The sequence below is a fragment of the Cynoglossus semilaevis genome, chromosome 15, assembly GCF_000523025.1.
Source record: "Cynoglossus semilaevis isolate Cse_v1.0 chromosome 15, Cse_v1.0, whole genome shotgun sequence".
Taxonomy (NCBI): Eukaryota; Metazoa; Chordata; class Actinopteri; order Pleuronectiformes; family Cynoglossidae; genus Cynoglossus; species Cynoglossus semilaevis.
In genome coordinates, this window is record NC_024321.1 from 4,901,441 (window position 1) to 4,915,480 (window position 14,040).

The 14,040-nt window shown below is 38.2% G+C and overlaps 1 protein-coding gene across 1 annotated transcript in view; it reads right to left on the bottom strand.

The window, feature by feature from the left end:
- Positions 1 to 14,040, bottom strand: part of LOC103390675 (teneurin-3-like) — a 210,477-nt gene that overhangs the window by 89,759 nt on the left and 106,678 nt on the right. The window contains 2 exon segments of the mRNA XM_008326610.3: positions 2,411 to 2,536; positions 10,375 to 10,613. Coding sequence (XP_008324832.2) covers positions 2,411 to 2,536; positions 10,375 to 10,613 — 365 coding nt within the window.

Consider the following 14,040-nt stretch of genomic DNA (forward strand, 5'->3'; position numbering starts at 1 on the left):
GTTTATAGTTTTTGAGGGTGGCCACTACTGTGTTACACAATATTTAAAGAATATTTATATTTTTGCTATAGGTTTTGGTTATCATTATATATGTGGCAAACCTATAATAGCTGTAGGTCAAATTTAGCACACATTTAGCATTAACCAAACCTTCTTTCTCTTCTGGCATAAAACTTTACAGTTACAAATTAACTTTTTTTTTGCCAAATCTTAAGAATCTGTTGCATCAGCTTCTTGTTTTAATTTTTTACAAACATTGTGAAAAGGTATCATTTTTAAACTCCGACCATTAGCACATCCCACTCAGTAGTTCTCAGTTTCATTTAATTCATTTTTTCTATCAGGGACCTTACAATAAGATTTTCTTTTATTTTCCTCGAAATGAGACTGAGCAGGGCACTATAAAAGTAATGGTTCCCTGTGGTCCATGATGCAGTGTTCACCGAAGAAAAAAAAATGACCAGACATAATTGGCTTTCTAAGACTCAAACAAGCTCTGTCTCCCATGTTCTCTCTGGTCTCTGTGACTCACGGAGTAAGGCCTTATATCAGATGAAGTGTAAATGGAATCTGTCAGTTTTACTGAGTGCAACCATTCCAGCGCAATAACAGCAAATCAAAGCGATTTGGCAAATCATAACCTTAAACTGTGTCTTTACTGAGCAGTAGATGAAAAAAGACTCGGTTGAATATGAACAAACTCTGACCTACAGGATGTTATTAGAAGGGGAGGATTGTGATTATGAAAAAAATCACAGTCTTTAAAGGTGGGCTTTGTAATATGACAACTGTTTTGTGGTTGGTTAAAGTTCACCTCCAAAGGCCCTGTTTGTAAATTACATTTTCTGGAATAAAATTAGAACGTAACTTCTTAACCAAAATAAACTTTTTCACACACACAAAAAAAAATACATTGTTACAGACACAGATTGTTTGTGTAGACACAGATGGTTTCCACATCAGCTCTACAGCCAAAAGCTCCAGGGTCTGTGAGACACTGTGCTGCCCAGGTCAAGAAGAGTGACCTCTTTCAGCTGGCCGGCTAAAAATAGCTCTAAATTCTGTGGAGCCCTTCAGTTTAAAATGCAGTTTGCTAAAATGTCAATGCAAAATGTCCCAGTTTGAAATATAAAGTAAAGTTACAGTGCTAGAAAAACATTTTTATTTTGATTTAAAAATGTACAATATTCAGTCTTCAGTGACTAAGCTATGCTAAGCTAATATTTTTTACTCGTAGAATCCTTGCTGATGACTCAGAACCACACACATTCATTTGAGATGTATCAGTGCTATTCTGTAAGGTATTCTAATGTGATATACCTATGAGGTCAGTGCTGTAAATAGCTCTACTCATTACTTTAGTGTGAAATGTTTTGATCCGTCCGTCCAACGCTGCAGAGCTGACAAAATAACAAATCAACCATTAGTTCTGCATCTTGCCAGACATTGCCGGTGTTTGTACCTATTAATGCCAAGATGTTGACTGTATCTGTTTGTGCCAGACCTTAGCTATTTGCATGCCTCAGTGTTATAAGTGTGTAATGAGGCCATTACCTGTCACTTCAGCTTCAGTCAAACTGACGACTGGACGCCAAGTTTATTCTCTGAGGGAGGACAATAGCCAGCTATTGACCGGCTTTAAACAGTCCAGAACCTGCCTCCTGCTATCTTCATTAGCAGTACTTATGAGGATTTAAATCTAGCCCTGTCCAAACAATCGAGCTTTTCCGTAGCCTACTCAACTCTGTTATTGTGCACTATAAATACAGCGGTGTGCTGAGAGATTAATTTGGGTTTTGTTTCTGCAGCAAAGGTGAGCAGAAATGGCCTCAGCTGCTTGTTGTTAAATACACAATGGTCTGAAATTATAACCAGGCAAAACAAAGGCGTCTTCAATGAGTCATTAAGTATTCAGACAGGGAATTGTTTCAGTCAGCTCTAAACAATCACTAAGCAATGGGGCATTTAACATATTACTTTGGCATCTTTGGTCCAAGAGACATCAGTGGTCATTAGCTTCATATTAAAAACACACAAAAAGTATGTGCTTAAAAAGATCAATGATCATACATTTATGAATTGAATAGATGATGGATAAAGGTATTGTCATTTTTTGGGATGATAGAAGTTGTCAGTGTAATATTTTGTGTAAGCAGATGCTTAACCACTATGAACTTCAGTGACGTTGCAGAGGTTGGAAGTTCAACTACAGTACATACGCATACATTAACAGGAAAAAAAATGTTAGATTCATTCAGTAAAAGAGAATTCACTACCAAAAGAAATACATTTAGTTTGGAGAACCGGTTGGCTGTCACTCAAACACTGGACCAAGACGTTCTCCTTAGACAAAATCCACTGACAGCAGCTTTAAAGCCATGATTTATATTCAAATTCTTCTTCTTCTCACCATCAGCAGCCAGAGCTGTCACCATGCTCGACTGAGTGGGCCCCATTTTTCCGACTGCGCCGTTTTCAAAAGCCAGCTGGTTGTCCAACTCTTGGAGCTGCCAGTTGAGGCCAAAGAGGTGCATCGCTGTGGAAAAGGAAACAAACAAAACAAAAAAAAAAAACAAAAACAAGTGAGTTGCTAGAAATTTTAAACGGGCAACTAATACGGATAAACAGTTCAACATCTTAGGTTTTAGTTAACATTTTGAATCTCTGCAGACTCACTGTCGTGGGAGGGCTTTGGTGTAAACAAAACACTAGTGGAGTCATGTCTAATCAATACTCTGGAACCATGTTGTTCGCCCATGTATTGCTTATACAAGGCTCTATTTGAGAGAACACACAAGAAGCCAAGAAGCAAGTTTTAAACTTGCCCAAGTTAAAAAAAAGTAAAGAACTCAGAAAAAATAAGGACATGACAATAAAGCTGCATGTGTGAAAACGGGAGAGAAAAGGAAAAGAAAAGTGAAAGATAAAAGAAAGCGTAAAGTCAAACAGGGAGTCACAGCAGTAGAGGGAAGTGTGAGCATCTCCTCCATCCTGCTCCTTCAGATGTAAACCGTGCAGCGCGCCTGTATTTTATGTCACGGCATCAGATTCGATCAAGCTGTTGTTCTTGTTGTTTTAGAGAAACTGAGCCACTCCTGCGTGCACAGCGAGAGGGCCAGTCCTCCTTCAAAGTCAGCAGCGAGGAGGCCACGCTGAGGAGGCGTCTAGATTTCCGACCATTTGATCTGCAGGAGGAACCTTTCTCTACAGCACCTGTCGCTCGCCTGAGAGATGGATATCGACTCTTGTAAAATAAAAAGGACAAACTCGAGAAGGAGAGAGGGGCCAGAGAGAATATCAGATGCAAGGCAGATTATAAGACGAACCAAAAACAGTGTGGGTTCCACACAAATTGATACTTGTTTAGAGATAAGAAGTATTTTGTTTAAAGCTTGGAGACTTTAATACTTTGCATTGGTTTATTAAAATTACACAAGATACGGTCCTTGATGGAGCACGACTGCGCTGGCTCCAGCCATTTTTGGTGCCTGCATTCTTGACTTCACACTTTTTATCAGCAGAGCCCATTTGTATGATGGAACAAACCTTAGGGCCAACAGCTCCTTCTGAAATATGATTAGGAAATGCACTTGAATAAATATCTTGGTGCACTTTAGATTAATAAAGTAAGTAAATGCAAATTTGTATCACATTTCTTGTCATATGTATGAATGTAAAAGTGTGTGTATATTCTAGTTAGAGAGGAAAAGCTAAGATGGTTTGGACAGGTGTTGAGGACAGAATACCGCCTTCTATAGGGAGACGTTGGACAAAGGATGTTGGAGAAGACACCAGAGAATTTTTAAGGATGTAGTGAAAGCAGAGATGGTTGGTGTAACAGTAGAAGAGGCAGGGGATAGGGTAAGAGGAGGCAGATGATCCACTGTGACGATCCCTGGAGGGAGCAGCCAAAAGAAGAAGATAAAAGTTATCCAAAAAGACATAAAAATTCAGAGGAAGTTGTCAAGGAGAGCACGACCTTTGCTTCCAATGATCTCATACATTGTTTTAATTTGAACTGACAATATGGCGGTTGCTGACATTGGAGCACTACTGTGCCATTTTGCTGAGACATCAACACTAGACCTAAGATTATTTTTAAAACTCCAAAAATGAAATAGAAATATATGATTTCTAGTGTGCTTTGGAAAATAATTAAAGAGAGACATAATCAGTGGCAGTTTAGAGGGTACTGAGTTGAGGCAAAGGCCATCGAGAATTAATATTTTTCCAATATTTTACTGAAAATACCCCACCCCAGAACATCCAGGCTGCCTCAACATCCCTGTCGGCATCAATTACATTTGGCGGCCGAAGGAAACGGTCAACATCAGCAGCTATAGAAATGACTGCTGACTGCTCCATCAATATTTCCTGACATGTCTGACTGTTGTGTGAAAGAACATGGTGACGGGACCTCCAAATGTGCAAACCTGTAACATCATTACACTTGTTTGTTTTTCTCCCTCCCAGACAGTGATGTGTTATCCTGCTGTTGTTCATTATACATGCAGAGCATAACAAGTTAAAAAATCAATAACTGGCCAAAACCTGGCAGTAGAAATGGAGGAGTGCACTCCTGTCACAGACAGACAGGAAGAAAATGGACAGCACTGTGTAAATTTGATAGATCTCTGAGAACATGTTGTACACACAGAATACTAGTACAACAGTTGGAAGCGGAAGGATTTTATGATAGAAATATTTTTTAAAATGTAAATAAATAAAACTTCTGACTATGGGAAAAACTGTAGAAACTCAGAGCTAAATTGCAATATTTATGATAATATATTATAATAAGGTTATAACTGTAAGAAGTATTTTTCATTAGATTGATTGTTAAAGATTTATTTTTCATTATTATAATCATGTTTCTGTCAGTTAAAACACTACTCTCTCATCTCATAGTAAAATTTTTATGCCACAATATCAACGTAGCCTTTATATCTCATAGTTATGGCTTTTAAGTTAATTGTTTCTGCCCATTTTAACTTTGATTATTAAATCTCATAAATATAACTATGACCTGCAAATGTCCACTTCTATCTCATTACACTAAAATAAAAAAGTCATCCAATGTGAATGGAATTGTACCTACAGCATAACAAACTTCTGTAGAAAAGACAATGACTTTTTAACATAGGCTGTTTTTGTTAAATTGGTGCATTTAAATCAGTTCATACAGTCTGGGAGCTGTAATCAAGCCTGTGTGAATTTCTGAAAAATTCCCAAGAGCCATTGTCAAAAAGAAAAACACTAAGTGTCTTCAAACCCTGTTTAAGACCCTGCCTCATTTAGCACGATGAATGCTGTGACTCCCCACAGCTTAATTTTGTGCTCTCCCTCCCTTCCAAGTATCGTCAGTGTTCCAGGTCTTCAGTAGAAAGCTAATTGTGTGTGTCAGTGAGCTTTGGTGTTTCCAGTACGGCACAGAAGCACAGAAGAACAGAGAGCCTCCCACTCTTCACCGGTCTTTGTACACAGCGTCCTGAATCCCCACTTATCTCATCAACAAATTGCTTTGAGGTGAATAGCCCTCAATTTATAAATTAGCATAAGTTATTCCTGCAGCACAGGCCAGCACAATTAATATTTATGGCCTGTGAGCAAGTTCTCTTCTCAGGCAAAACCTTGGAAAAAAAAAGATTGGCTCCCTCTTCTCAAATGTCAAACTCTGCCCTGTGGAACGTCTCCAACAACAGTGAAGGGGAGGATGAATTCGTTAGAGCACAACAAGCTTGTCTGGGCTATGATACAGACGCTGTATTTATTGTATAGCGAGGTCAGGAATAAGCAAGGACTGAGTAAATGTTCCTTGTAGATCAACGTTAACTAAACTTCCACCAGAAGAACTGCAAAGAAACTCTAAAGATTGTTGGCTACAATAAAAACAAAAACTACTAAGATCTGATATCATGAATTATCTCAGCTTATCTAAATCAGAACTATAGTTCTGGTCAAACAAAATGTGTTAAACAGAAAGACCTGAAAATGCTAAACTAACAATTAAAAATATAATTTACTTTTACTTATAATAAGTAAAAGTAAAAAAAAAAACAATTTGCCAATTTGTCAATATGATAAATATACATTTCTAAAGGTTATCAGACAAATATAAAAACTGAACATATATCAAGTGTACTACATTAAGTAAAAAGGTAACGAGAAACAGTTTTCTTATTTTTAAAGTTATTTTACAAATATGATTAAAGATAAGCATAAAGCGAATTTGTAAAAAAGTGCCTGCATGCATCTCAAAGTTAGGAATAAAAATATAGAAGTAAAGAATTTCACACATCTAAGACAAGCTATATTTGCTAAAAGTTAGCTAAAGTAAACATTTAATTAAAAGAATAAGGCAAATTCGACAAATTAAACAATTTTAAAGGTAATACAAAAAAAGTTCTTCTGCAGAAGCTCAAATTCTGAAAAATCCCATTAGCAACTCTCTGAGCTTGTTTAGATGTTTTAGCTTTTTGCTAATAACAGAACAGATGAATGAATCAAAGAGCAAAGAAAACGCAGGGCATTAAAAACATTGACAGGTATAAAATGGTTTCCTGCTAAAATATGCTGATGACACTGCTCCGATGGGTATCATCACTGAGAGTAATTGGTCCACTTAACAGAGCGAGAGGCGGCCCATCTGGAGTCAGACTGTGCCAACAACAACTTGGAGACCGGCACACTCAGAAATATTGAGAAAAACAATGTTGTTGTTTTTTTACTTTTTCCTATCTGCAGAAACCTGGCTGCTCTGCTCTCCAGAAAACTTTCCCAGGGGAATTACAGCTCAGAGCACGGATAAAATGTTCCTGTATTTTTAGGGAACCCAGACACCTTCAGAGTGACCAACTCTGGTTTTATTCTGTAGTAAGTGACCAAACAAGCTGGCTGCCGCCTTGTCTTAGTCTCTGTGGGATTGTGAGAGATTACAGCATATGCAGCAGTGGTGAGCAGTAAAGTTGGGCCTCACTGAAAAAGATAATTGGGCCAATTTATGGCCCTGAATTATTCCTGCCGACACTCTTGGCCTGAGTGGACTGATGTGAACAGATTATCTGGGCTGAATTACCCTGTAGTGCACAGCGTTGACAGACATGGTCATTATGTCACTGAATTGAATTGGAGCTGCTCCGATTTGGAATCACTTTTGGGAACATTCGGACACAGCTGTGTTCTATGTATGAGAGATCAGAGCATGGGAGGCGGCACAAAAGCAACAACACGGAGTGACAGCAATGAACTTGAGGTCACTTCGTGTTGCCCAGACACCCACTGGCATGTACACACTTGTAGCCCAGAATTGTTGTTGCCAAATTGCTACCTTCTCTTTAGCACATGCCAAATCTGTCACTACTGACATTGTTCCAAAATCCTTTCTTTCTTTAAAACTTTTTAATTCATGTATCTTTGAGCCAAATCTGTAATTATTTTCTACTGGTGCAGAACATAAATATGAGTTTTGTCTCTGCACAAGTCCAAATAATCACTGTATTGTTAATCTCAAAATTTGAATGCTTTTGTGCAATAAAAAAATGATGCTGGCTTTTGTCTTATCATGCAGGTCAAGGCTTGTTTACTGTCAGAAAGACAGTATGGGACGTATATTTTGGGGAAAGAAATTCAGTATGTCACTTATCAGTGTTAACCTGCTCTGCACAATAAAACGAAAATATTAAAAATGTATCCAACAACCAGGAAAGAGAAAACACGACAATTAGAAAAAAGTTAAACAGGACAACAAAATGGACTAGAATGCTAATGAAACTGGGCCACAGTTTAGTGAGACACGTGAGGTTTGTTTTTTTTTTTTTTTTTTGACTAACATTCAGCTATTTCTGGGCCACAGACTTGTTTTATTCCAGCATGCAGAACAAAAACTGCAGAACACAGTTGAGTAGATTTAAATAATCACCATTATGCTACAGTGTTTTCCGTACACTCACAGAACTGAGAGATCTGACAAAGTGAACCTATTAAAGTGTGAGCAGTTTCTTGAGTCAGTGCACCTGGCAGGTGAATCACAGCAGACGAATGAGGGAGGAAGTGGTTGAAATGTGGCTGAGGCAACCCGAGGCGAGTGTCAGAAGGATGCATCTGTTTAACACCTTCACCCCCGTCACACACCTACACAACATGCACACACCAGGCTGAGACGTTCCAATCAAAAAGCATCAGAAAGATACCAAATACAACTGCACTTATCTTAGGAGAAGAAGAACGAGTTGTGAATGAATTCAATCTGTTAGTGAAAAGAGCTGAACAAAGCAACACCTCTGCTGCTGCCTTATCCCTGAGCGTGTGTATATGTGTGTGCATGTGCGCGCTGTTCAGTATCTGCCACCACCAAGTAAAAATAGCTACCAATTCCCAGCTATGGTTAGGTCGTAAAATTCATGTATACAGTTCTGTACAGTATATCCACACTAATTTTACGGCACGCCATCACCAACAAGGAGAAGTGACAAAACAGTTAAGTCAATAAAGGGGCCAATGTGAATATTGATATTGATGCAGTGCATTTATGACTTCTCTCTCCTCTCGGCTCCTGCCTCTCAATCCGGCAATAAAACACGGGTTATAGGATCTTCCCAACAATGCCATATTTCCTCCTTTATACAGCGATGTCACATTTCCTCTGCATCCAAGCTGGATGAATACTCCTATATCCGCTCAGGGAGAGAGGCGCAGAGTAAAGATGAAGGGCTCAGATGACAAGGGAGGGCATAAGGAGAGATGAATCTCTAACAGGTTTATTGCTGTGGTCAAGATTCTAAAGGTTAGCGAGGAGTCAGCTTTGACACATGCTGTAAAAAATGTTAGAANGAGCCTGGGGAGGGGGGCGGGCGGGGGGGGGGGGGGGGGGGGGGGGGGGTTGATGGGGATACAAGGATTTTCTAATGGTTAGAATCAAGAAGGTTTGATTCCCTCTCAGCACAAGGGCCAAAGTAAGGCTCAGGGGCCAATGAACTTTTAGTACAACTATAATTGTAGTTCTTGTTAGTTTTTGTTGAAGAAAAACATTCTCAATTAGCTTTTAGCTATTGTATATATATATTATACCTTTTGTTCCAACTTCTTCATCTCTTTTCTATTCAAACATATACATCTTGTCTTTGGCCCAATTTAGCTCTATCTAAGCTACCCTTTATTTTTTTAAATGACATTTGGTTTTCCATCTTAAGTTATCTGATGTTGAACCTATAAGAGAACTTTAGGTTTGGTAGGAATTCTGTCCAAAGCCGTCAGCCTTGTTTCCTGTCCCAGGGAAAAGGTCTGCACAGTCCTGTCTCACAGCAGAGCAACATCTTCGCACAGTTACAGCGTTTTGGACTCTTTACTCAGTCTGAAGTTGCCATCTGCACTGTCCATTTCTACCTTCCTGTCTGTGTTTTAACAGGAAACCCAGAGGACTTGGATTTGGCCGTTGTTTCTCTGATGCTCAGGTTGCGTCAGGAGGAAAGAGATCGTCTTTCTGGAAACAGTACTGAGGCTGTTTTTGAGTACTTGACTGAGGGCAGACAGACACAGGTGAAACCTTTCAGAACATCTGCAGTTTCTAAGGAATGTAGCAGTCAAGTAAAGTACTCCTGGCAGAAGTCAAACTTCATGCAGATTAAGACGTTCCCTGTCTCCGCTCAGTCCAGGCACCTTGTCTATCATCTGTTTTGAATCAGGGAATGACAATTTTATAGATCAGGGTCATCCCAACTGTCGAAGAATGTAAAAATATCCAAAGCTAACCGCTCCTTGAGTGATACCGAGTAGAGATGAAAAGAGCCTTCCATATACACTGTCTTGAACATCTTTTAAACGATATCAGTAATTTCCAAGTCATTACCAACAGTTTCAGTTTCAGATGCAACATCCAAAATTAGCCAAAATCAGGTAAACAATGGACAAAAATTATCACATTGGGAAAATTGCAAAAAGTCAGACAAGACAAAAGTCAAAATTTGATGAAATTTCATCAAGACAAAAAATATATGTAATATTTAACCTCAAGAAATAGCTAAAAATCTTGACATAAGTTTGGTCCTTTTTAGAAATAAATAATTAAAAACTAAGACCAAACTCAGTAAAAAGAGTTTAAGGTTAACCCCAAGTACATAAAATATACATAGGCTGATTCACTGCGATTGTACAACACACTTTAATAATAATTTCAACTTCAAGTTAGATTCACCTGTGTGAATCTAACATCATTTAGTTTTCCATGTGGCATATCAAATTAAGACCTGAAAAATATTGTCCAGACCAGTGGCATCTCAAATAATCAAGCTTTTGTATGTCAAATATTGTACAATTCTGTAAACCAGCCCTGTTTGTGCGAAAGAAACTGATAATAAGCAATAAAAACCAGTGTCTCACCAATGCAGTAGCAGAGGACGATGGACAGAACCACAGCTACGCCCACAGCGATCAGGGCCGTGCATTTCCAGGAGCAGTACTTTGGTGACTTCTTGAACTTAAAGGCTCCTCTGGACAGACTGTTCCTGGGCAGAGGACGGGCTGGGGTGGAATAGACGGTCCCGGTAGCCATGGTGTAACCAGGAGCTGCTGCACCGAAGAAAGGTGTTGATCCTGTGCCCGTCTTAAATAGAAAGTGTCTGAAAAAAAGAAAGCAGGGGGTTGAAAAAGTCAGAAGTCACCAGAAACAGTGAAGAAATGTGCAGAAAAGTGAAGAACTTTCAAAATGTACCATAGACTCACCCCCCCCCACCGAAATATGTGTGTGTGTATGTATGTATATATATACGTATATATATATATATACATATATATATATATATATACACATATATTCCTCTCCTATCGCAGTAGTTGCGTTCCAAGGCCCACCACGAAAAGGGAAAATCAGTTAAGTTGGGGCGAGATAGTTTTAATATTATTTACGTATATATTTACCCTTTACGAACCTCCCCCACACTGTTATCAACCCTCCATGGACTGTATTACCGTTTCCTACACAATTATATGCACGGTAGAATTGTATAATGGAAATATAATACATGCATAATACGTACATAAATTAAATAGACATTGTGGAGGCGCGGCGGAGGTTAGCGCTCAGTTGCAGAAGGGAATGTCGACGCAGCCCCGAACGCAGGTGAGCTCAATTGGAGTAATTAAGCATCTCATTATAGTAGTAGGAGCTAGGACCGATGAGAGAGGAGAGTGAACACAGAAGTGCATACTGGCCAAGACGGACGGACCGTACTGTATATAAAAACCGGGCACAGCGCAGGAGCGCACATTATTGTAAAGAAAAATAAAAGCTGTTAAATGTCATCTCTGTCAGCGTCTTCGTTTGGCCTTCCTGAGAAGATGATCAGAGCATCGTGGGGCGTTAAATTAGGTCAAACTTTCACCAAACACAAGCGATGCAGAGAGATGCTACGATGCATAAGCCAATCAGCGTGAGGAACACAAAGCCGTGTTCCATCTCCTCTCGGTAAACAAACCTACCAGCGATGTATTTTAGTTTATTTTTATATATATTTATATTCATAGGTTTGTACACTTTTTATAGCAATATCTTTCCATTACTTTTCAATTACTTCTCCATAACCTTACAATGAATTTCCATGTAATATTTCTGTGACTTTTCCGTACAGCCAATGGAATTTTTCATTATCTTTTCAAGGACCTAGAAAATGCATTTCAATTTCCAACGTTTCCAGGTTGTTTATCACTGTACAAACCCTGTATTAGCTGATATACTTTTGAGTAATTTTTAGTTATTTGTTTGTCCAATTAGTAATCTTATTTGAGACAATTGGCTTTTTGCTATATTGTTTTATTTTGGTCATTTTAATTTAGCAGTTGTGTTTCTTGGCCATGTATACTGTATATATCAATATATATTTGTCTGTCTCTGTGCTAAAATTAAATTCCTTTGGCCAAGGGAAATAGCTGCTCATGTGTTTCGCTCACAAGTAGTTCTTCTACAGAATCAGCGAATGAAGCATTAACTTTGCATCTTTGGGCTTACTTTAGCCTTTAGCACCACTTTGGTGGTTGTTGATCTTAAGAAAAGTGTTAGATGTGTTTAAATCCCAGTAAAACAAAAGCATAGGTCGAGCCAAAGACATTATCCATAATTTATGCATTTTCACAACCTTCCAACTGCTGCATTTAAACTGAAACACTTTCACTAAATTTAACAGAACACCTGAGCGAACCCTGGTCCTCAACTACAGAACTATCCGGAATAATACATACAGAATGACTGCTAAGAGCCATTAAAAACCACACAAATAATAAAAGCATGGTGAACACCCCTGAGGGCGACTCCCCTGTGTAGGAGACTGTAGGAGACACTGGGTTATAATCTAATATCCTGTATAATCCTGACATTGGAGGAGGTTAACAAAGAGTAGCTCATAAAAACAAGCATCTCCCACTTGCCCTTTTACAACTGGGCCTTTGCTAATAGCCCATTATACCTGGGGTAATTAAGAGGGTTTAATCAAATGCACTGTGGAGTGATCGTCCTATTAACTTTTAAACCCCACGTGAAAAGCTCTTAAGTAAATGAATTAAGCCTTGTTGCCACACTTTCCACTACTTATAGATTAATACCCAAATGCCTTCAGGCTCACAGGGACGGACAGGGCAAATTGGACCAATTGACCGAGTATCAAAAATGTTCTAACTTTTTATGTAACTGAAATTCTTTACATTCCTACAAACCCAAGAAAATGTTGTAGATGATGATAAATGGCAAAACTGCAAAATAATAAATTGTCAACAAAGAAAAGGCGAACAGAGGACCCAGAGTCCCCTGCTACCAGAAGACTCCAGGTTCAATTCCACCTAGTGCCCAAATCCCAGGTTGGGTTGTGTCAGGTAGGACATCTGGAATAAAATATATTTCTGTGCCACCACTGCCAAAAGAAACCAAAAGTCTTCACTATACTTCTAGCTAGGCATATTTATTTGAGTTACCAATTAGCAATTTTTTTTGTGTACTACAGTATTCATGTGCTATACTAAAATATTTATACTATTTTTGCGTACTGCACTATTTTGGCTATGTTTTTTTTAGCAACGTATAAGCCTTTTGGCTTCATGTACACTTTTTTCACCGATCTTGGGCTAACCTTTAAAATTCTCTTTTTTGTTTTCTATAGAAACGTTGACGCAATTTGCCTTTTCGAAAATTTCTTTAAATATTCTGGCTATCAATGTCGCAGGTTGTATTTGCTTTAAAAGTTATTATGCATGATAAAGTTATTTCTTACATTTGGTATAGGCTAACATACGTATTTTATTAGACACAGATTCTTTTATATATTTGCTCCCTTTTGGGTAGTTTCCCTGGCTGAAGCTTAGTGTAACCAAGACATGTAACATGTAACTTGTTACTTATCTGTGTTTCTAAACTTTAGTTATCTAATTTTAAAATATTGTATGTTGAATTAAGAGTAAATAAATAATTAATCAATTACAATAAGAAGAAAACATTTTGGAATTTTAACACCCTACTGTAAAATTCCGGAATTTACCCCCCCCCCTTCCCCAACCCACATAAACACCATCTACAGTATGTTAATGACCCTGTTTCTTCAGCTCCAGGATGTTGTTTTATTATCAGAATAGTAAATGAAGGCGAGTAGTAGAACACTTATTAAAAACAATAAAACATATATTTTAACAAAAAAAAAAAAAAAATTCACCAGTAAAAAGAACTGTAATGTGGATTTGGGTATGAATATGAATGCCTGTGTGTGAAACCAAACAATATAATTGCATTTCTCCTTCTTTTCATGTGTGAAAGAGAGCGTGACTTTTCCTTCTTTCTTTTTCACACCTTCATCTTTCTGTAAAAAGAGATTTTCATTTTCACATGCATCGAGCCGACTGTTGGTTATATACAGTAGATCCCAGGAGGAGCCGGTTACTATGGCAATGCCTTATTTAAATACACCGATAAACTCATGAAGTATGTTTGCATCATCAATTATTTGCAAGGAATCAGTGAAGCCCTGGTATGTTTATTTATTTCCTAGACGCTACGTCTGTATCCTGTGA